The sequence below is a fragment of the Eptatretus burgeri genome, chromosome 12 (genome assembly GCF_056783735.1).
Source record: "Eptatretus burgeri isolate ZD-2024b chromosome 12, Ebu_testis_v1, whole genome shotgun sequence".
Classification (NCBI taxonomy): Eukaryota; Metazoa; Chordata; class Myxini; order Myxiniformes; family Myxinidae; genus Eptatretus; species Eptatretus burgeri.
In genome coordinates, this window is record NC_140972.1 from 10,342,690 (window position 1) to 10,366,570 (window position 23,881).

The following is a 23,881-nucleotide window of genomic DNA, read 5'->3' on the forward strand; positions in this document are numbered from 1 at the left end:
GAGTGACGTTAAAATGGAGCAGTCGTGGCTCGCAACAGCGATGCCTGACCCAATGCCTGGTCACGCTGACTCAACACTTGTCCTTGCGCTGCTTGTCTACCCAGCAATGTTCAATGTCTGGCGATATTTTCTCCTGCAAAGCTCTCGGCGGTCTGCTCCGGCGACGGTCTGCTCACGTGATGGTCTGCATAATGAGCCACATACACTTTTTATAATCCTCGGATGAGGAGAAGATCCAACCATCGGATCAAAAGGAGCTCTAACGAAATTGAGTTCCCCTATTTTTCAATAGCGGTTGTAGCCATGCTCCACCAGGCCCCAGAGATGAAAAATGGCTCGGTCGCTGGCCAACAGGTGCACGCCCAACAATTGCCGACCTTTACATGGGGCCGTGGTTTTTCAAGGCACGCTCTTGACCTGAACGTGCGCTGGCCTTCATTCAAACGTAGGATTTTAGCGAAATCCCTGCGCCACCTGTAGGTCCTTAAACGAGCTCCAATGCACGTTCGCTCTTCGAGTTGTGCCCCGAAATATCCCGACCTTTGTCTACTCGGTGTCCTTTGAGGCTGTGGTAAGTGTTCAATGAGTATGAGGCAGTTGTGAAGTAGCAGGAGCATGTTGTGGCGTTTGTAGTGAAGTAGCAATACATTGTAGCGTTGTGGGGAAGAGGTAGAAATTCCTTCTAACAAGATTGTGAGTAATGGTCATGTTTTGTAATGGAAAATGTTATCGTGGGTTGTTGTGGGGATTGTTAGTCATCGTATGAAGTGGTTGTGGTGAGCTTGGTATAGTTTGGTGAGCGGAATGAAGGTCTGAGGCAGAATGGCAGTTGAGAGTTGGCGTGCAGTTTTGAATGGCAAATTGGTGCGCAAATGCAAAGGAGCGCTCGCGGCGCGCTTGTTTGGTTACTCTTGGTCTTTCCTGATTTGCGTGTTTCTTGTGAAAGAAAGTGGGTTGAAGAAGGCCACAGACTTCAGGAGTCCCACGCAACGCATCTTTCCCCTTTACCCACGAAACGTATGGAAACGACTAACTAATACACATACTATTGAAATAACTGCCATGGGATCGCTGTATGTTGTGTGCCATTGCCTTGGAGGCATGAGGTTTTGCAGAACCGCAACAATATGTTCAATCTGATCACCATTCCGATTAAATATAACATGTATCCGTCTTTCCTCATGTGTGTTGGCTAATACGGCTTGTACAATCTTGGATCACTGTTTTCAAGTCACTGATGGAGCCGAGAACCATTTCAGATTTCCTGTTTTAGGGACTCCCAGAAGAAGTCGTTGCAATAATTCAAGTGTGGACATGTCAGTAGCCGGGGTGAGGCCTCTGTCGAAGTATGCGGAGAAACAGTCTAACATGACCCTGCCATTGAGTTGGGAATGGATCGAATCCATGGTGTGGGTATGCAGTCTGTCGAAACCGTAGGTATCATAATGCCACAAAGCCCAAAAAGGCCCCTTTCTCTACCAGAAGAATGAAGAACTATACTTGCTTGTGAAGTCTAGTGTCAATCTGCTTCAATGGACAGGTGGAGCAATGGATGGAAATTGCAGAACGTTTCCTCAATCATACATTAACATTCCTCGATCAATGATCTATTCATTCCATCCATTGCCCCTATCACTGCCGGTTTCTCCGTGTTGACTGGTACCACATTCGTGCTGTACATTATTCTGTTCTTAGCAGTGTTATCAATGTTTAGGTGGGTTGAGCCACAAAGGCACCACGGGATTGTAATGTCCACAAGTGCGACTATTTAGCAGATAAGACGGATGGATTAACATCTCCAAATGATGGTGTATTCGATGATCCACACAATTATAATCGAACGACAAATGATTCATTATTTGCAAAACATACGAGTTAAATGGATTTTATTCTTTGTGGAATCTGATCGTTGATGATTCGCATGTCTTTGAAGCCTTATAATATATGGAACTGTGTAGCCTGATGAAATATTATTAAAAACAAAAATCTTTACATTAGAGGTACTAGGTATTTGAACAGCTATGGTAAGAAACGATTTGTCAAAAAAGTTGTTCAACTATGTCTCATGTCCCAAGCTGTGTGCATTGTTGGCTTCACCAATACGCTGTTAGATTTGATACCTAGTTTGATTTATTTGATCCTTTCTCTCATCCACCCCATCTTGTCATTACTGCAGTGCAAGCAGCGATGATTCAACATCACCAGAGGTTGACGTGGGGGCTCAATTTGCAGAGGTCTGTCTGTCTGTTACAACTATTTTCCCATGATTAGTTTGCTATATTTTTTCCAATCATGTTGCCTTGATGTATTGGGTGGACCTTGTGGTAGGCTGTGCTGCGATATCTACATGATATGGATGTATGATCATTCTTGCCCTGACTGTAAACTGTCCTGGCAGATTAAGAGGACAACCCTCAGTGATCGTTGCACTTGTCTGTGAAAATTACCTGCATGTTGTTCCTTCACCTGTCTTCTTGCACTCTTTTGTAATCTGTGCTCAATTGTTTGTTGATTCCTTTTAGTGAAACTTGCTGTCATGGACCCGTTAACTTTCTACGCATACTCTTTTGATGACATGGCTGGGCACCGCCCCGGACACGTTTTCTTCCATAAATGATCAGATCAGAGATTGCGAGAATAGATAAGACTTAAGGAAACTGGGAAACCTTCAAGGAGCAAATGTGTAGAGTGCAGATCAAGTATATTCCAATGAGGTGTAAAACTAGAAGTAGAAAGAGGCCAGGGTGGTTGAGCAGTGAGATAAGGAATGCTATTAAGGAAAAGCAGAAGGCATTTATTATGTTTAAAATAACGACTGGAGTTAGATTTGTATCATTATCTGAGTAAACAGAGGAAAGTTACGAAAATAACTCTGCAAGTCAAAAGAGAGTACGAAAAGGACATGGTTAAGAATATTAAACATAATGGGCAGTGGGGCAACTTAGCTAAATATAGCATAACAATTGTGCAGTTTGTGAGGAAAGCACCAAATTTGGCACACTAGTAGCCTATCATATTATGAACAAATTTGGATATTGGGCCATCTCAAATTCAGCCGCTGATGGCTGTGGCAGCCATTTTCCACTGCCATCAAAAATTTGAGATGGCCCAATATCCAAATCTGTTCATAATATGATAGGCTACTAGTTTGCCAAATTTGGTGCTTTCCTCACAAAATGCACAATTGTTATGCTAAGTTGCCCCACTATAAGTATATCAGGGGAAAATAACAGGTTAGGACCAGTGTGGTGAACCCGATCAAGGATTAACCGAACACATTGCCCGATACTGAGAGCAGCGTCATTCCTCGGCAGTTCTGGCAATCACCCTTCCCTTTCCAGAGAGGGAAAACAAGGCCCCTCTTCCAGTTAGTTGGGATGATGCCTGTGTTCCAGATAGAGCATAGAAATGCATGCAACGACACGAGTACAGCATTTCCACCAACCTTGAGAAGTTCAGCATGGATGTCACAGATCCCAGGAGCTTTACCTGCCCTTCAACTGGTTCACCGCATCCTGTTTCCACAAATGAAGGTGTTTTATGTTGGGTCAGTTGGAGGGTCAGCAATTGTTGATGGTAACATCCCTGCCATCCAATTCAACAGCTGGTGGGTCTGCCTGGTACAGCCGCTCAAAGTAACCATCCCGGCAGGCCTTCACTTCAGAACACTCTATCAAGAGCTCACAATCATCTGATCTGACTGCAGCACACCGAGGAACAGGTTTGGAGGAACACTGTACACAGATTCCTCTGTAAGTAGGATGAGAATAACTTGACCAGAGTTGATGTTCTTCCCCTTCACAGATTCCTCGCACATAGGCCTCTGGCTGCCCTCAGCGACGATAGTTTTATGCCTCAGTTCCATGAACAGCTCGATTTCGCCATTATGCCTGGCCTTGCATCTCCAGTCAATGTTATTCAGTGTCCCTTTGAAGGCAAAGGTCTTCTTCACCTGACGGTGGGTTCCAAAACAATCACCAGCAACATCAAGGATGGTAGTTTTGAAGGCACTTCACAACTCTTCAGGATCCCACAAAACAACCAAACCCCCCAGATCCCTACTCAACTTGTTCGCAAACTGTTCAGCTACTCTGTCATCCTTGAGCTTGCTGTTTCTGGGTTGGTACCATTCTCCCTGATTTGAGAGGCAATTTCAGAGTTGCTACGACAAGCCTTTGTTTAGAATGGAGGAACTGAGCACTGTGGTCGATTCTGCAATTCTGGAGCATCCTCCAGCGACCATCATCGAGTACATGGTCAGTCTCCTTGCCACACCACCAGCATTAGAATAGCAAGCTTTAGTCAGCGACAACCCGACCATGAAACAGATTAGTACAGGTTTACGTGTTGCCTGTAGCAAGTCACAGATTTGATCTAGTCTGATCTGACAAGTTCTGGAATAGCGAATGACTATGATGATGAGATCATGTATAATTGTTTCCTCCATGCCTTGAAGTAATTTTATTGCTTTTTGGGCATTTTTGCCATTTTATTTATGATGTTAATGGAGCTGTTAGACAAGTAATGTAGAAATGTCTACATAGAGATTAGACAACACCAGACTTGGTGTGACTTTTTTTATTTTTTTTTTTTTTTTTTTTTAACTAAAACCGTCATTTAGGAAGCTGTTGGCCTGACTTGACACTCGTTTAATGGTGGCTTTCCAAACCTTTGCTTACAAATGGCTATCAAATGCTTGTTATAAAAAAAAATCAATTATCCTACTTTGGCATCTTCCTATCAATAACCTTATTTACTCACAATCCTATTAGCTCTGGAGCCAGATGATGCAAGACATGGAACGTGGCGTCCTGCTCACGCCCTTCCTCGCTGATGCCACAAACCATCAAGATTACGCGGCACCCACGACCCCCGAGTTGGTTACTGTGGAGTCTCTGCGTGATGCTGAACGTGATGGGCCCCATCGAGATCGTCGATTTCGTCCACCTCGACCACGTCACAGTCTCCGTAGACATCGCTCCGACCGCTCGCCTGCTGTTGAAGGGTGAGCCTGATCGGGTCGTTTACCCCTCCGGGTTTCCTGTTCTAAGTACTTTGCTTTGAGTGCTGTCCTCAACATAAATATTTGAATCGGCTGACTTCTTTGCTTGGAGAAGTCAACGTGCATTTTGTGTTTGGATTTGCTTTCTCAACTTTACTGTTTGCTCAGCTATTTGTGTGGCGGTTCAAAAAGAAAAAAAAAATGCAATCAACAGCATTTGTTTGCACGGTTTAAGGAATTGAAGCAATAATCTTTAAAATGTCTTTGAAGGATTTTCACCCACTCCATTTAGGCCTACCTGTAATGTTTTGCTCATTTCCTGTACATTGTACAAGGCAAAACAACTTAATGTGACAGTAAAGTGAAGGGTGAAAGCCACACATAAAACAGAGGTGAATAGAGGCAGGTCAAATAAATGAGGATCATACAGGACAGTCCTCCATTTATTTCACAGAAAGATGTACTCGTATGTATGGTGATCTGCTGGCTCGCTTAAAGGCTCGATTGCAGTCATGGCCAAACGTATTGTCACTCTTGCACTTTTTTTTCAAATAACTCACAATTTTCTTGAGAAATAAGTTGAAATTGATAAAAGTATTTGGTCTCCAGAATTCTTTATTTCTCTGCGAATATTGTTACGAATCTGGAAACCATTCGCATTCAAACATACAGTTGACCCAAAGTTTAGTGATTTCGTTAAGTATATGTGGATAGTTAGAATCCATCCCTTATGTCTAATGGGAATTTCATGTGTGCTCTGCGAGTTTCTTTCCAGTTAGTTTTCTACATCAATCCCCTCCACTCCTTCAGCTCCATTACGCACGTGTTCAAGGCCACGGACGTAGACGGAGTTTCCATCACCTCAGAGCCGACCCCGCCCCAGCCAGATGGAATGTTCGCCTCGTCCAATGAGGGGAGGACACCGATCGCCCGACGCCCCCCGACCAATCCGGAGGCGAGTTACCTCAGAGCGGATCCCTCCACCCGCCCGGGGGAGGGATAAGTAGGGTGGTGAGCTGTCTCAGAGTTCGGTCTTTTTTTTCGGGGTTCCTTGGTGGTCGTGGCGGAGGTGTTTCATGGTGCTCGTGTCGTCGATCGTCGTTCGTGACAAGCCGGGTCGTTCGTGGGATCCTGGCTGCGCTCGTTGGCTTCTGGGTCGTGGGTTTGAGTCCCACCGTGGTGGGTTGTGTTGGAGCGCTCGAGCTGGGGATCCCCGTTCCCTTCCACGGACTCCGAGCTCCACAAGTGCGGATTGGTGAAACCGCACGAGGCGGCCAGGTAAACCGGCCAGACTCTGACCCTCAGCTCGCCTTCCCTCCTGAGCTGAAGGGCCGAATAAAGACCCACGAGGTCCATTTCTTTTTGGGTGTGTGTGTCTGTGGCCAGTCTGGTAAGTAAAACTGTTAAGTGATTGCCATTGTACATTTGCCTACATTTATATTCGTGATTAAGTCTGCTCTGTGTTTCCCTCCCTATTGCCCCCTTGTAAATAAATAGCTGTTAAGTGTTCCAGTTCGTTGTCTGTGTTTTCTTTCATTGGCCCAGTATGGTTCGGGCTTGAGAATTCGGGAGGCCGATTGTGCCGTAAATTGTTATTTGGACCAGCACGGCTTTGGTAATTCCCGCTCTGTTACACCGGATCCGAGTCTGTAACAGCGACTCGGTTCGGACAAAGCCGGCCAAGGGTGTGGCTTCCCCGGTAGTTAGATGGCGTGAGTACTTGGGTAAATTGGAATAGACAAATAAACCCTACCTCACGCTGTCGAAATATTGGCGACCACGGTCCTTTAAGCGACCCGTCGACTCCAGAGTTATCCGGGGTGACCAACTTCAATTCCGGGTGTTCGGTGGGAGACGGTCCTACTGCTCCATCTCGCGGTCGTTTCTCGCCACCGAACCCGGCACCACAACAATATTACAGAACCTTTGTTTTTGATTCAGAACTTAATATATCCTTTTAAATCAGAAAATAAAAATAACGGATTGACAAAATTATTGACACCTGAGACTTGATATTTGGTATCACAGCCTTTGGACAAAATAACTGCAGTCAAGCACTTCCTGTAGCCATGAATGAGCTTCCTACACCTCTCTACTGGTAGTTTGGCCCACTTTTCTTGTGCAAACTGCTCCAGTTCTCCCAGATTTGAAGGGTTTCTTCTCCCAACTGCTGTTTTCAGATCTCCCCACAGGTGATCAATGGGATTTAGATCTGGACTCATTGCTGGCCACTTCAGAACAGTCCAGCGTTTTATCTTGAACCATTCCTGAGTGCTTTCTGAAGTGTTTGTGGTTATTGTCCTGCTGCAAGACCCATGACCTTTGACGGAGACCCAGCTTTCTGACACTGGGTTGAACATTGTGCTCCAAAATTCCTTGGTAATCTCCTGATTTCATTATGCCATGCACACATTCAAGGCACCCAGTGCCAGAGGCAGCACAACAACCCCAAAACATCACTGAACCTCCTCCATGTTTGACTGCTGGGAAGGTGTTCTTTTCTTTGAAGGCTTCATTTTGCTCTCGCTCTCTCTGTCTGTGTCTGTGTGTGTGTCTGTGCAGTGGGGTCCTCTTACCATAGAAACCCTCTTTCATTGAGTTGGCAACGGATGGTGTGAGTTGAAACTAATCTGTTTGGCAGTTGATCGAGGAGCTTTCTCCACCATTCAAACAATCCTTCGCTGCAATCTTCGATCAAGTTTTCTCTTGCGGCCACGTCCAGGGAGGGTGGATATGATGCCATGGCCTTAAACTTCCTGATAACATTGCGTGTGGTGGACACAGGAACATCAAGGTCTCTGGAGATGGACTTGTAGTCTTGAGATTGTCCATGTTTGGCTACAATCCTGTGTCTGACCTCCTTAGACAATTCTCTGATTTTCTTTCTTTTCTCCATGCTCAATGTGGTACTATACACACAGTGACAAAAACACAGCAGAATGACTCCTTTTCTCGATTCAAACTGGTTGAATGAGTGATTTTTTATATTGCAGGCATCTGCAACTCACCACAAGAGTTGAATTCCAAAGTTAAGGAGAATAACCTGCTTGAAATATAATTATTTCTTTCAACTTCTTAAAGGTTGTCTGGGCCATTTTAGGATTTCTGTGTGAAATAAGCTAGGATTTAGTAATTTTTTTCAGCTTTTTTTGTTGTTTTGTTCTACTGCAAACCAAAGAAATACATACTGTATATGGATACCAAAATGTATTTTTTTACTTTCAACAATTTTCTGGAAGAAAAGGTGCAAGGGTGCCAATATTTTTGGCCACGACTGTACGACAGGAATGCGAACATTCTTCCATCGACAGTGTTTCTAAAGGTCCAGCACATGACTACGGAAAAAAAATTATATTCGTCACAATTTTGTCTAAATTGCATGATGCTGAAGATCAATGGAAACATGAAGAATTTTTTCCTTAATTTCTAATTTACTGTGAAATGCCCTCGATTCTTTTATTGTTTATTTTATTTTATTTTAAAAACCTGTATGAACGAACTCGTTAGACGTTAATTAATTAGATTTTATAAATGATGAGCTATGTGTTTTCCACGGCTTTGTATTGCTGTGAAATGCCATTGCTTCTATGTTTTTTTAAGCGCGTTCAGGATTCCGGTAAAATCAGGTATTGAGTACATGCAGTATGTGATAATTCCACATGTAACGCTATCTGTGACGTGACGCACATTAAAGTCACGCACTCGTTACAAAACGTCGAGTCAATTACCACGAAGCGTACTCCTTCCATCAGTGAGGTTATTTTAAAATCCAATCTCAAACGTTGGTACGTCATGCAGTATGTGCAATAGGGGCTTGGACAGGTACATTCTGATACTTGCACTGGTTGGAGTTTCACTGGACAGTGATTTAGAAAATGTGTTGAAGTGGGGGCATGACCGCTGGTAACCTTCAATGCAAATAAAACTAAATTGTTATCCATGTATCTCTGTAGAAACAGTTCTTTCCCTTCTGTGCACATGCGGTCTTCAACCTTAGCTCAATCATCTGAGCTTCTGCTTCTTGGTTTGGACATCTCTAACCGGCATTGGAATAAGTATATTTCTCATATTGCCAAGAGTGCTTCCAAGCGAGTTAGTTGTGTTTACCTCCTGATACTGTTTTGTATCTGTATAAGACAACTACATGCCCCCTCATGGAGTGCTGTTGCCAAACTTGGGCTGCAACACCTACCTGCCAGTTATCTTTACTTGATAAGTTCCAGAAACACATAGTTAACCTGGTTGATGCGGAGATGGGTTCAACTGATGGGGTCGGTTGTTACTCTTTGTTTGTTCTTCAGATATTTTCATGGTAAATGTTCTCTTGGACTTTCTAACTCGGTTCCTACTGCACGAGTGTTTGGATGCAAGACTCTGTTTGCCATCGTTGCACACCCATGCACTAAAGCTGGTCCAAAGTACAGACTGAAAGGCTATGTATGTGGTTTTATCCCTCGTGCTGTCTCGCTTTGGAATTCACTACCTGAAACATGCTTCCTGTTATGATCTGGCGATATCGATATACCAGTTATAATGGTACAATTTTTCACGTCATTATACCGGTATTGGAATTCTGAATATACTGGTATACCGAAAAAAAATTTGAACATCACCAACAAATTGAAGAAAGGTCTGATCTTTAAATTGATCTACTTAATATGCAATTTTTTTGATGGAATTTGCAAGGCATCAGGAGGCTTTTGTTCTCAGAAGTTTACAAGGTTTGGTGAAAATAGGACTATAGGTGACTTGTATAACATGTATTCTGATTATTCATTTTCGCTACAGCGTAGATTTAATTCTACAACAACAACCACCCCTCTCCATCATCCTGAGGGAGTCGGTCACTCACAGCAGCGGAAACTGGCTGCAAAGCGTGTAACAAATGGCATTGGAGATGATCAAGCGAAGAAGTCAGTGTCATTCATTTGAAGTGAAATTGAAAGTTTTAGATTGGTTTGATAGAGGTGAGTGCAGCATTGATATGCAAAGAGAGATGGGACTTCGTGATTCTACAGTGAGAACCATTCGTGACAATCGTGATAAAATCCATAAGCACTCGGACAACAACAAATCTCAGCCTGATGTTATTGACCAAATTGCAAAGATGTTGACTACCTGGATGGAGCACCAGAACCAACAGGACATGCCCTTGTCTGGAATGGACTTTCAAGAGAAGTTGAGTTTGTATGGCGATCTAACCAATGATCCAGTGCCTTTTTTCTGCCAGTCATGGGTGGTTCACCATGTGTTCCACAATCGCAAGTTGACTGGGGAAGCTGCTGTTGCAGATCATGCTGCTGCCAAAAATTTTCCACCTGTCTTCAAGTCAGTGTTTGTCGATGGAGGTTACACAACAAGCCAGGTGTTTGACTTTTGAAACTGAACTTTATGGGAAACAAATACCCAGCTGCACTTTCATCTCCATAAACTCTGGACTGAGGCAGTGATTGAGTTTACAAGGATAACAAGGTAATTATGTGCAGGAGGAGGCTTTCGGCCCATCATGCCTGCACCACACCAATACCAGATTTAATAAATCTGTCAATACTCCTTCCCTTCGTGTGCAGCCTTTTGGCTGCTACACTGGTACTCATTTTGCTGACCTTGGAAGGATGACAGGCTGAGTTACCCCCCTGGTGTTAAATCAGCAGCCAATGGGGCTTGAATTCAGGACTCTAAGATCCCAAGCCACCACCCTAACCGCTAAGACAACACCAGGAGTTTACGTTTTACGGAGGCTGAAGTCAGTGAGGTGAGGAAACAGAGTGTGGACATGGCCCTGCAAGTGAGATTTGAATAGGTCGATGAAGATGTTGAGGATTTGCTTCTCTCACACAGAGGAACTGAGCAATGAAGAATAAAGTCCTGAGGAGGTTGTGCCTGTTGAAGCCCTCACAACAAAGGTCATGGCTTAAGGTTTCAAGTTGGTCGATGAAGCCATGGACTTCTTTGATGAGCATGATCCAGGCTGCATGAGGAGTTCCAAGGTGCAGAGGGAGATGGAGAATGTCCTGAAATGTTAAGACGTCTCTGAACAGAAAACGAAGGCAGCCTCTCAAGTCTCCGTAATGAAGTTCTTCAAAAAAATCCCAAGTGACTCGGCCTCCATTTCATCTTCTGAGCCTTCAACCTCAACTGGACAGCTTGCCACACCTAAATAAGCTTGCCACCAAAAAGTAATTCATTTTAATGTTTTTATTTGTTATGTTCTTTTTTTATGCATTGCTTTTTTTGAGGTTTTATGGAGGTCTTTAACCTTAAAAGGTTGAAATCTTCCTTGTTTGGAACATAACCCAGATTTTTACATGTAATGTTAAAATGTTGCCCGAAAACACGGTGTTTAGCGGGAACGCATCCCCCGCATTATACGAGGGTCTCGTGAATTAGTTTTAGCATCAGTGATGAAGGTTCTGGTCAAGTTTCATCAATCATGTGTGTAGTTTCAGAGAAGAAAGCAAATACACGTACCTATTTTGGGAGGTCAAATCTGGACGCACTTTGACCCCACCCCACACCCTGCCCCCCCCAACCCTGGACACTTCCGTAGACTCTGACTATTATCATTATTTTTATGTTTTTATGCCATGAACAAACTTTGGTGCATCGCGGGTGATGAAGGTTGTGGTCAAGTTTCATCGAAATCATGTGTGTAGTTTCGGATAAGTTCCGAGTGTTTACTTACAGCCCGATTATACTGACTGACATCGTATGATGCTAATACCTCACCTGAACAATTTTTGTTCCAGGTGAGCTAAAAAATGACTGCAAGAACTACTTTGTAATGTTTCTGTGGAAAAGCAGTTTTGTAATAACATATTTCACTCCCCTTCCCATCCCTTCAATCCTTCACCCTTCATGTCATTTGTAGCATCGTCCAACAGGTGTTCAGAGGCTTGTGGAACCCAGTCAGGCCAACATTCCCAGCTTATGTGTAAGTTTTTTTTATTTTTTTTGTTTTTTTTTGGTTTTTGCTTTCTTGCCATTTTGTTCTACATCATGCAACCTTGATTTGGCAGAGTGGTAGTTAACGGTCTCTGTTGGTAAAATGATGTTGAGGCCGATTTGTAACATGATGTACTCTTCATGCTTCAGTGATATACTGCACAGTAACCCTGCTGACTACGTGTGGGGAGCTGGCGGCCTTGATGCTATAATCTCACAGGTATGGTGTTTGTGTGTGTTTATTTGGTGGTTTTTTTTGTGTGGCTTTAAACAAATAACATTACTCATACAAAACAAAAATTTGACCTAACACTTTACTGACCCTGTATTAAGAATTTGTTAAAACCCAAGTTAAACCTTTTATGGCCAGACAAATCTTCAGAGGTAACAGTGAGTTGTTGTTTTTTTTTTTTCCTGCAACTCGTGACAAATGAATCGTATTGAAGGAGAGAGAGGCGATTGGGACCAAACTCTGTGCAGAGTGTTGGTGCTGCTTAAGCAGTCTCCTTGGCTATAGGGCACAATCCTGGACGGGTCGCCACTCCGACAGTATACCAGCATGCTGGCACTCATATTGCCGACCTCGGAAGGATGACAGGCTGAGTTAACCCCACCTGGTATTAATTCAACAGCTGAGTGGGATTTGAACTCAGGACCCAAGGATCCAAAGCCTGCCACCCGAACCATTAAACCAACACCAGGCATAAAATGGTGAAGAATCACTTTAAAAATTAAATAATTCTCCTATCCGTACTCGGATTTGGATCTTCACCAAAATTGAATCAGTCGTAGTCACACTCCCAACCTTTCCACAACTTTTTGATATCGTGCTGTATATTAGTTTAGCCCTATCTCTCAATGATGAAGAATCACTTAAAAATTGTCGGATCCGGATTCGGATCTTCACCAAAATTGAATCAATTCTTCCTCGTCACACCTCCAACGTGCCCACCAAGTTTCGTCCGAATCCGTCCAACTTTTTTGAGATATCGTGCTCTCTTTTATTTTTGTCCCGATCTCTTAATAGTCTAGAATCGTTTAAAAAATTCTAGTAGCCAGATCCGGATTCGGATCTTCACCAAAATCTAATCAGTTCATTCTTGTCACGTACCCAACCTGTCCGCAAAATATCATCTGGATCCATTTTTCAACTTTTTGAGATATCCTGCACACAAACAAACAGATAGAAAGGGGGTGTAAACATAACCTCCTTCACATTTGGTGGTGGTGGTAACTAGAGAGTTCGTCGAACACCTTTCCTCGTGCAGTCTCAAGAAAAAGGACATGGGGAGGCTCTTTTAAGCTCTTGCTTTGCGTTTCCGAGCACGATCTATATTATTTTTATTTGTGCACTTTGACTGACTCCACCCACCCCTCTTTCCAAATTTCCAGTTTTTCCTCCCTGAGAGTTGATTTTGTATCCAACTTGTCCACACCATGCATCCTTTCCACTCCTCTATCATTTGTCCAAGTCTCCCCTTGAACTCTGCTGTTCTGCCCCCCCCCCTTCCCCACCTTTCTTTACTGTTCCTTTTGTCCTATTACGTCCTGAACCGTTCAGTGTACTAGCTCTTTCATGAGCCTTGACTGTATACAAAAAACGTGTGTGATAACCATACGAAGCCGATGGGTCAAACGGAACAGTCCAGAGCTGACAATGCTCTACTGAGATGCATTTTTCATCACCGTCAAGGTTTATCCATACATTTGTGCAATCACAAACTTTCTGTCAACTCTTATCGAAGGAACTGAAAATTTTGGAACGATGTTTGAGCAAAAGATGCACGAAACAAACAAAATTTTTGGACAAACTTAGGTCAGGCATTGGCATCGCCAGTTGGCACCGTCATTTTGTCTGCATCTCAATATTCTCCCGTCCTAAGAGTGCAAGCTGCAAATTTGATTGGTTGAGCTGGCATATAAGTTTTCTGGAGTACGACGAAACTGGGATTTTTGGGAAATTCAAATGTGATTCGTGTTTTCCAGTGTTCAAAATATGTAATTAAATTGTGATAAAACATTTTTAAAGGCTGTAGAAAAACAAACAAACATTGAATCAGACATTTAGCACCGTTGATGGATTTGGAAAACACCATTTTTTTTTCTTATCTTTCTATAATTCCAGGTGTGTGTGTGTGTGTGTGTGTGTGTGTGTGTGTGTGTGTGTGTGTGTGTGTGTGTGTGTGTGTGTGTGTGTGTGTGTGTGTGTGTGACCGCTGTTTCTCGACAACCGCTGGTCCGATCTAATTGAAACTTGCCAGGTATATTGCTGGGGACCTGAGGATGTGTCTTTTCAAGGTTTGATATTAATCGGACAAGTGCTTCCCAAGTTATGGCCATTTATTTACCAAACTAATGACAAGACACGTTGTTGCGTGGGCGTGGCCGATGGGGAAGGGGAGCTCAGCCGCGTTCCCCATTACGGGTTACAACGTACGGGCTTCTGGATAATGATGACTTCGTGTATTCTCATAATTTCTCGATTTCTTATGCGCATTTATAGATAAACACAATGCCGCAACTTATGATCGTTTTCATATGAGACGGTGCATAAATTTCGGGAACATCAGAGTGCTGGTGTGCTCTGAACCAGGAAGTAATTTTTTTCTCTCTTCTCTTCTCTTTTTGTTTTTCCTTGCGACGACATTGCGAAAAGGCAGAATACGTTTGCGCTAATTGAATAATTGGCCATTAAAACCTAAATTGCAAATCATCGTAACTGTGATATGCGAACTTCCGGGCCACGCACGTACAGGCACGCGAGAGCGAAGAAACGGCATGTGTGGTTGTTTGTTGCTCGCGGTTGGAATATATATATATATTTTTTTTTACGGGCACGTACTTGTCATTTAATTCCTCAAATTAGTTTTTCACGTCTGTTGTTTGTGTCCTTTGTGACATCCTTAAGAACAGCAAATTTCCTATTTGGAATTATTTTCAGGTTTTTTGGGGGGTTTTTTTTGACAGACAGATTGAAGAAATTGCTTTACCCCAGTGTGTGCATGTGCACAGGGCATACAATATATCCAATTCAGAACCAAATTACTGTTAAACTGCAGGGTTTTAGAAATGAAAGCAAGTCGATTTGTGTTCTACATTGTTCAAAATATGAGATGTGATTGAAAAAAAAAATGCAGTTCCTCAATCATCGACTGACTGACACACACAGACAGGATGAATTAATTCCTTTCCCCCACTTTGCACATGGGGTAATAAATCTGTTGTGTTGTGTTCAGTTTGTCACCACATCTGAAGAAAGACATAGCTGGCATAGAGACTGTTCAATGTCGAGGGACGAAATCGATTCCGGGCCAAGCTACTGTAGACTCAGCGAGGCGGAGCGGCTGAAGGAGACGGGACGATATCTATATTAATATTTCGGCACGCTCCTTTCTTTGTTCCACCATCAGATTTTTGTAACTGCATGAAATGAAACAAGATTTGGCACATATACTAATGATATTATTGTCTTCCTTAAGAGGCCCCTCAAAATTCGTTTTGATGCATTTTCACAAACTCCAACGGATTCCATTCAAATTCGGTACGATTATGGCTTTTGGTCCAACTTAGGTCATTGGCTATAATTTTTTTCCATAACACTTCTGATATTCGAAAAAAATCGATATCCCTTATGGCATTTTCCATTCCAATCCACTCAAGTTGAAGGCCAACGGGGGACGCAAATTTCCACTTTGCCCCGGGTGCTGTTTACCTCCGCTATGCCAAGCTGTTAGGGTTAGCTACATTAACGCTAACACTAACCCAAACAGCTAACCCTAACCCAAACAGCTAACGCTAACCCTTACCCCTAACCCTAACTGCAACCCTAAGCCTAACCGCTATTCAGGAAATTTGCAAGAAAGCCCGAGCAACGCCGGGCATTACTACTAGTACATTATAAAGGAAGGGATTTGGTATAGATGTTTAAGACATTTCAGGGTATAGACAATAAATATGGAAAAGTTTTTATTATTAATATTATTGTTTTTTGTTTTTTTTAAGCAACATAGATGGCATTATAACCAGGTGTCTTAGCTTGAGAGTGTATATTAGGAGAGTTAGGACTTCATCAAGGCAGAGGTGTTTCATTCAAAGTAATTAATGCATGGAATGATCTCCCTGGAAAGGTGGTTGCAACATAAATGGTCGATAGATTTAACCTAGAAGCAGTGGGGATAGTGATATACAAGAGTTGGCAGGACTGCGCCTACTTGATGGGCCTAATGGCTTCCTTGTGAGATTCGTTGTGAAAAATCCATCTGAAAGATCACAGCAATTACAGCAACATCAATTCCATCCTTTAAATCGTGAAACTAGCAGCAATGCAACATCGAATATCTCGCTCTGTGTCAAACTTGGTAGCTACATGCCGCACTTTGATCCGAGGAGTTTTTGTAGGTTCCAGTTAGTTCTTGCATGGTAGTGCCTAACATCAGGTTGAACATGGCAGTGTTGGCAGTTGTACCAATGAATGCTGGTAGGTCCTGTTTGCTTAACATTCCCTTGTTGAAGTGCTCATTCATAAACCACAAGAAGGATTATGACCAAATGACTGAACATTTATCCTGCCTTTCAATAATCTCGTGTTTATTTGAGTGTACACAATTCTCTCTGTTTGATTGTCAGTGTAATAACTTTGAGCAATCGGTTGTTTGTCTCTGTGTTGTACCCCCTCCCCACTTTTTGTTTGACTGAAAAATCTTTCAAAACAGCTCATTGGACAATTGGACAACACTGGCCCACCTCCAGCCAGTCGCGATGCCATCTCTGCTCTTCCGACCATTACAATTGATCAGCAGCAAGTAGGTGAGTTGAGTCATGTTTCTTGAAGTGCTCATATTTCAGGCTTTGCTATTTCTTGTCCTGGAGGCAAATCGCAAATGTTACTTTAATCCCTCTTTTATTCCAAGCAGACAACATGCTGGAATGTACTGTATGCAAGGAAGAGTACAAGCTGTCGGAGCATGCTACTCGCCTCCCTTGCCTTCATTATTTTCACGTGCAGTGCATCGTGCCTTGGCTCAAGATGGTAAGACCCCAGAAAAAGGAGTCAACTTATCGTTCTGTGGATGAATATTGAGTATGGATGTGTTATGTTGTGGGTATTGCATAGATGTGGGGGGGGGGAGGATACTGGGGAGTCTGGTCCAGGTGTTGTATGATGGAGACCGAGTTTCTTGTGGCCATGTAGTAGGAGTGGCAATGTACTCATCATGAGCCTTGTACAAAGCCTCTATTTTGGGAAGGAGGAGAACAATCGCAGCTCACCATCCCTCGTCATTTCTCTGCGATGGCCTGCCATATTTTTGCATGAAGCTCGTGTCATATTACCCTGTGATTGGAGTTTTAGGAGGTCTGTGGCTGAGACTTGCCAGATGAAATCTGACTTGCTGTAGGTATCATGTAAACCTGTACGAACCTGATTCATGGTTATGTTGTTACCGAACTAAACTGTATCCCTTGTCATGTTTCCTGGTGAGGAGGGTGTATGGATATGGACACCCAGATAGATTAAAAACAAAACATGTAAAAGGGTGGAGGAACTCCTTGTTAATCAATGGCCATCCATATTGCAGCATACTCTGAGGTTTGGATAGCGGTGAGATCACGGTGGATGGTCACACCTACTACTGGTCTGGTACCATGCCCAAGGAGTTGCTGCAGCTGCTGTGTCCAATTAGCTGACTCATGATACTTGAGGTAACACTGGTCAACGAGCATATAATGAGAATGGGGATTTGTAATTCCTTGGGTGTCGTTTCCCTGGTCTCTGTATATGCTCCGACTGAGGCGAGTGATCTCACTGTGAAAGAGGCATTCTATGCAGTGCTCAAGTCTGTGGTTGATCAGTGCCCCAGACGAGATGCTCTTCTCATCTTGGGGGATTTTACTGCATCGGCTGGTACTGATAGCGATGGTTATGAGACGTGTTGCACCGCATGGGTCTGGAACTGCGAACCAGAATAACTTTGCAAGAAGTCATTGACTTGGGATGGCTGGTTCATGGTTTCAGTGCCCACATCATCATCACTGGACTTTGTATTCCAACGCTGGTAGTGTGGCAAAGGAGATTGACGATGTGCTCGTTTATGGTCGCTGGAGGATGATCCAGAACTACAGGGTCAACCGAAGTGCTCAGTTCCTCGATACCAACCACAGGCTTCTTGAAGCAACTCTGAAGTTGCAGCTTAAATCCAGGAGCATGGTACCATCACAGGTGAGGCTGGATGCTTGCAAGCTCAAGGATGAGAGGGTAGCTGAGGAGTTTGCGAACAGGCTCAGTGGGGATTTGGAGGGTCTGGGGATGTTGGGGAATCCTGAAGAGTTGTGGAGTGCCTTCAAGACTACCATCCTTGATGTTGCTGGTGGATGGCTTGGAACCCAACATCAGGCAAACAAGAACTTTGTCTCCCAAGGGACACTGGATACCATTGACCAGTGTTGCAGGGCCAGGCTTAATGTCAGAGCTGAGCTGTTCACGGAATTGAGGCGTAAAACTGTACGTGTGCTGAGGGTGGACAAGGAGGCCTATGTGCGAGGAATCTGTGAAGTTGCGAAGCATCACGTGGTCAAGTGAGTCGTCTTGCTTACAGATGAATTTGCGTTGTTCCTCCAAGGATGTCCCTCGTTGTAGTCCAGTTAGAGTGGAGGGTGGTGGGCTCTTGACAGAGGAGTACAAAGTGAAAACTGGCCTTCACCTCGAACTTCACTTTGGACCGTTACTTTGAGCGACTGTACCAAGCTGACCCACCAGCTCTTGAGTTGAATGTTCGGGGTGTAACTATCCCCCATTGCTTCCCCTCCAATCAACTGTGAACCACCTTCGTTTCTGGAAACATAAGCTGCGGTGAACCATTTGAAAGAGGGTAAATCTCCAGGGATCTGTGGCATCCATGTTGAACTTCTCAAGGCTGGTGGAAATGCTGTACTCGTGTCGTCGCTTGCAGTTCTGTGCTCTGCCTGGAAGACAGGCATCATCCCAACCGATTGGAAGAGGGGCCTTGTTGTTCCTCTCTGGAAAGGGAAGGGTGATGGTCAGGACTGCAACAGCTCCTGAGGGGTGATGCTGCTCTCAGTGCCAGGCAAGGTCTTTGCTCGGATAATTCTTGATCAAGTTCGCCACCATTTGCTTGAGCACCAGCGCCGAGCAGTTGGGCTTTACATCAAGGAGGTGAACGATTGACGGTATCCTTTCTCTTCGGGTCCTCACCGAATGGAGACGAGTGTTTTGGCATTGGCTGCTCGCAGCCGATGTTGATCTCCACAAAGCCTTTGATTCAGTTAATCAGGATGCCCTCTGGAGGATTGTCGGTCTTTGTGGGGTGCGACCACGTCTGATTTCTGAACTTCACTTTGCCACACCACCAGCGTTGGCACTGTGTGTGCTGTGTGGTGTGGTGGTTCAATCTCAGACTTATTCTCAGTTGTTACTGGAGTTTTTCAGAGGTGTGTTGGTCCCCACACATTTTAGCACTTGTATTGATGGGATTCTGAGGAGGATGTTTGAGAAATTAAGCTGCCGTGCATCTTCTGGGAATGTCAAGATCTCTGACCTTAAGTTCGCAGATGATGCAGTCAGTCATCTTTGCGGAGATGCTGGATATCCTTATGTGGGCCCTCGAGGTGCTGAATGAAGTCTGAGCCACTGCGATTATGGGTTTCCTCAGTCAAAACTAAGATCCATGCTTTCATTGACATCTTGATTGCTGCCATCTTGTCTGTACCTGTTGGTGGTGAGGAGGATGTTGAGGTCACAGTGAGATGCATTTACCTTGGCAGTGATATTTATGTCTCCGCATGTTGAGCCAGAGGTTGATCGATGTCTGGTTTGGGCCTGGGGAGTCATGGATTCACTGGAGCATGGGGTGTGGCGCTGTTGATATCTTTGCAAGTCTTTGCAGATGAAAGTCTAAGTCCTTGGTGCTTCCAGTCTTGCTCTATAGATGTGAAACTTGGCCAAGGATCTGAGATAAAGACTTGACTCCTTCGGTACCAAGTCTCTTTGGAGAATCCTTGGCTGTCTCTGGTCAGACTTTGTGGCCAATGAGCAGTTGCTGTGACGGACTCAGATGAGATTTGTTACCTGTATCGTCCGTGATCGTCAACTATGGCTGGATGGACATGTGGCTCGTTTTCCTGACAATGATTCTGCTCACCCGATTCTTTCAGCAAGGGAGCCTCGTGAGGGGAGGCGGCCAACGGGCCGACCATGTCCCTCGTAGTTGAAGCAGGTTGATCGGCATCTCGAGGAGAATGGGGAGAACCAGGAATCTGCCTGGGGGATGGCCAGACGGAGGTGCCTGGAGTACTGGCAGAAAGGGGACACAGTGACTCACTGCTCTGGCCTGTGCTCTCATACCTGACCTGACCTGTAGTCAACATTATTCTTTTGGCATTCCAGAAAATCTTTCAATAAGCTTGCCGACTTGGGATTTGGTGTAAAAATTATCAGGGGGTGGTGATGCTTTTTCTTTCCATTGCATGGCTTCTACTTTGGTTTCACAATCCCAATGTTGAAGCAGAGTTTCGTTATCGGATCAGTGATAAAGTCGGCTGGATCTGCGTTGATTCGATGAGCGAGCAACCTGATGCCAGCCATTGCTGTCGATCGTGAGTGCTGAGATTTTCAGGGAACACATCATGCTGAGATCTTGGGCATGTCCAAGAGGTTATTGCATGATGGTGAAAATGTTGCCTTGAGAAAATTCACGTATTGGAGAATTTGATAACCAATGTGGTGATCTTTCAAGATTAATGCCTCAAACTGGGCAACAGCTTGTGGGTCAGTTGCATCTGCCAGCTGGCCCAGCTTTGGGTCATCTTCAAGGAACCTTCATCCACACTGGCAGTCACCATTCCTTTGGACTACTCTCCATATGAGGGTGCACCTTCGCCATACACAGTGACCATACATTTATGGATTTCTTTGGAATGAGCAAGTACAAAACTTCTGCATCGTACTCTGAAACAACAAACTTTCTCAGAATAATTAAACCGATGGCATATTACAGGTATACGTGTCCAGGCCTCGCAAATTTTCGAAAACAGATTGGTTGGCCTTCGGACAGGCCACACCAAAAACTTGGTTGTCTTCAGCCACTTCTCATTTGTGCAACTCCATTCACATAAAATAAAAAAATCCCTGATTTTTTTTTTTTTCGAAATTTTGCACACCTTGAAAGTTGTCATTTTCTGACAAAATACAACCTTTCAGAATTGAAATTCTTTTTTAGAGTTGACAAAACATTTTTAAAAGTTTGTGTGTCTCACGCACTCGTTCTCGCACATCTCATAATTGTCCATCACTGAAGTTTAACCCACTGGAACCTGCTGCAGCGACTCAGAATCTGAGGGTTCATCCTCCTGCTCTTTCAGCACTAGAGTTGGTGGCTTCTGGGCCTGTTTGGTCTTGTCGGGGCTCTGTTGCCTTACTCGGGACTTGTGGTCCAGATGCCTGGTACCTTTGGCTGAAAAAAAAAACAATGTTCTATAGCCTTATCCACTGAATATTGATTTACTTCATATCCATCTGATGAGATCTGCAGCACATCATTCAAAGTCTCATGTAACAGTTTTATGGGCAGTTTTCACCTGGTTGATGCAAGAGAACCCCCTTTCACAGGAGGCAATGGATGGACTAATATTTCGGAGCATTTGAACCGAAACAAGTATGTGACTCGGATGCTGTGGATTTTCTCTGATCAAGTCACTGTATAAATCCAGAATATTCCCCCCTCTGTGTGCTGCCATCCAGCTTTTCAGATCAGACCGCTCATGTGGAATTTCTGCGAAATATTTTATTATTATTATTATTATTATTATTATTATTATTATTATTTTATTTCATTTTTTTCCTCCTCGGTCAGAACAACTGCAAAGTGCTCAAGGAGATTTTCAATTTCCTCATCACCATCGACTGCCAGAGCCTCTCAGGCATGTGGCAACTTGGAGATGTCAAATATCTCAAAGAAGATGATGGTTCCTTGTTGAAGTTGTTAAATTGTTTGTCCAGGTGCATCACTTCATTCTTCAATTACTGTCATAGCTTTTCTGGTCCCAAACTGGAGAATTGGGTAGGTGTTTTCTACTCTGAGCGACACTCCTTTGTATACCAGACCGTCAATCTGGAGGGAGGGTGTGGATGTAGGGAGGGAGGGGTGGGAGACTGACAGTTGGGAGGAGGGCAGGAGAAGGGTTGGGGGAGGGGCTGGCAATGCCGAGTACCTTTGCTCATGGTAAATAAGGAAACGCTGAAGCGATTACCAAACCTGACCATCTTTCACTGCACAGCGGCGGACAGGCTTTAAGGCCTATTTTTTATTTACTTGCTGTGACTTTGCGCTGTGACATTTTGACCCAATTTTTTGAAGGGGGAATGTTAATCGTCTTATCGATTCAAGTTCACTTGTGCTTTGGTTATGTTGTTTGCGTTGCAGCATGATAGTTGTCCTGTGTGCCGCAAGAGCTTGCAGATGGAGGATGAAGATGTGTACATGGAGACGGAATGAGCGTTTGCTTTGTTCAAGGATCATCGCTCAAAACTGCGACGCTCGCCCACCATGCTGAGCGTGTCCTCCTGATCTTTTTTTTTTTTTTCCTTTATCTCTTACCTCGCAATCAATCGATTTGCAACCATCGATGCACTCGCCTGCACGTGTCCTCCTGAGGACGCAGCGTTGTGGTAAATCGGATTGCACATCGTCCTACTTATCTTTAATTTATTCATCCGCAACATTGCTGCACCAACTTCAATATAGTTGTTCCTCTTTCACCTCAGGATTTTACCCAAAAGCAGGTTTTGTTGCTCATCCCCCTCGGAGGCCACAAATCTGCGCTTCTCAGAAGTTGGCTGAGATGGTTCGGTTTTGTCCAAGCTGTGTGCCGGGCACCGTCTTGTACATTGAGTTGTGTCGTACACATGTCTTGGATAGTTTCCGAGAGAAGCTTCGCTGTTGATCTGCAGCACTATAGGCATATCCCACCCCCCCCCTTTTCCCAATTCTTGTTTTACTGTATCAATGTTTTAATTATTTTTGGAATGTCTCTTATTATAAGGAACATTGTGTGTTTTTTGTTCTTCATATGCTGACCTTGCCTTGTGCACCTTGTGCACATAATGTTTTAACATGGAACTCCTAAAAGTTGGTTTATAATTAAAAGAAAGATACTTGTATTTATTGCAATCCTTGGCTAATCCATGCTTGCTGTTCGGCAAACCACACTGTGGCCGAGCGGCCTTTTCCGTGATGTCGTGTGAGTCTCCAGGGCTAAAGAAACCATGCGAGATTACCTGGATCTGCAATAAGAAACGCCGTGTTTGAACGAAAGTGTTGCTTTGTCCGCAAGATAAAAATCGATATTGGAAGATAAAAGCGATTCTAAAGATCTCGACAACTCTGTCTGTCCCTGGTCTCGTAATGCATTTAGTATGTAGAAAAAGGTATATGTACAAGAAATAAAAACATTTTAAATTAGAACAACACACTTCGATGTCGTGATGTCACAATTATGATCTGATGGTCGTGGGGAATATATGTTTTAAATTTCAACCTGATTGGACACCTGGTCTGGCAGCCAGAATTATTTGATACTTTGAATCTGGGTTCAGGGATTTGAAATCGAACTTGGTACAAGTATTATGATGATGTAATAATGTGGGTGGAGACATATCTGTCGACGTCATGACGTTGAATGCAGTTCTCGTTTTAAAATGTTTTTATAACTTGTTTGTTTACATTTTTTTTATTTTATATATATATATATATATATATATATATATATATATATATATATATATATATATATATATATATATATATATATATATATATATATATATATATTGTTGCGGATTCGCGCCCGCCGGCGTGCGGACGGCCACGTAACTCGAATCGCGGCACGTCGCCCACCGGACGGACAATCCAGTCGTGACCC

General features: G+C 43.7%; 1 protein-coding gene across 2 annotated transcripts in view; it reads left to right on the forward strand.

Annotated features, from left to right (window-relative positions):
* Positions 1-23,120, forward strand: part of LOC147015066 (E3 ubiquitin-protein ligase RNF115-like) — a 32,992-nt gene extending 9,872 nt beyond the window's left edge. The window contains exons 3-9 of one of the 2 annotated variants that reach the window (XM_085849459.1): positions 2,177-2,234; positions 4,773-5,005; positions 11,874-11,936; positions 12,098-12,167; positions 16,660-16,753; positions 16,858-16,976; positions 22,384-23,120. In XM_085849459.1, coding sequence (XP_085705585.1) covers positions 2,177-2,234; positions 4,773-5,005; positions 11,874-11,936; positions 12,098-12,167; positions 16,660-16,753; positions 16,858-16,976; positions 22,384-22,455 — 709 coding nt within the window. In that variant the 3' untranslated portion in view covers positions 22,456-23,120. The remainder of the gene's footprint in view (positions 1-2,176; positions 2,235-4,772; positions 5,006-11,873; positions 11,937-12,097; positions 12,168-16,659; positions 16,754-16,857; positions 16,977-22,383) is intronic. The other variant, XM_085849460.1, reaches the window with a different exon arrangement.
* The last annotated feature ends 761 nt before the right edge of the window (positions 23,121-23,881 follow it).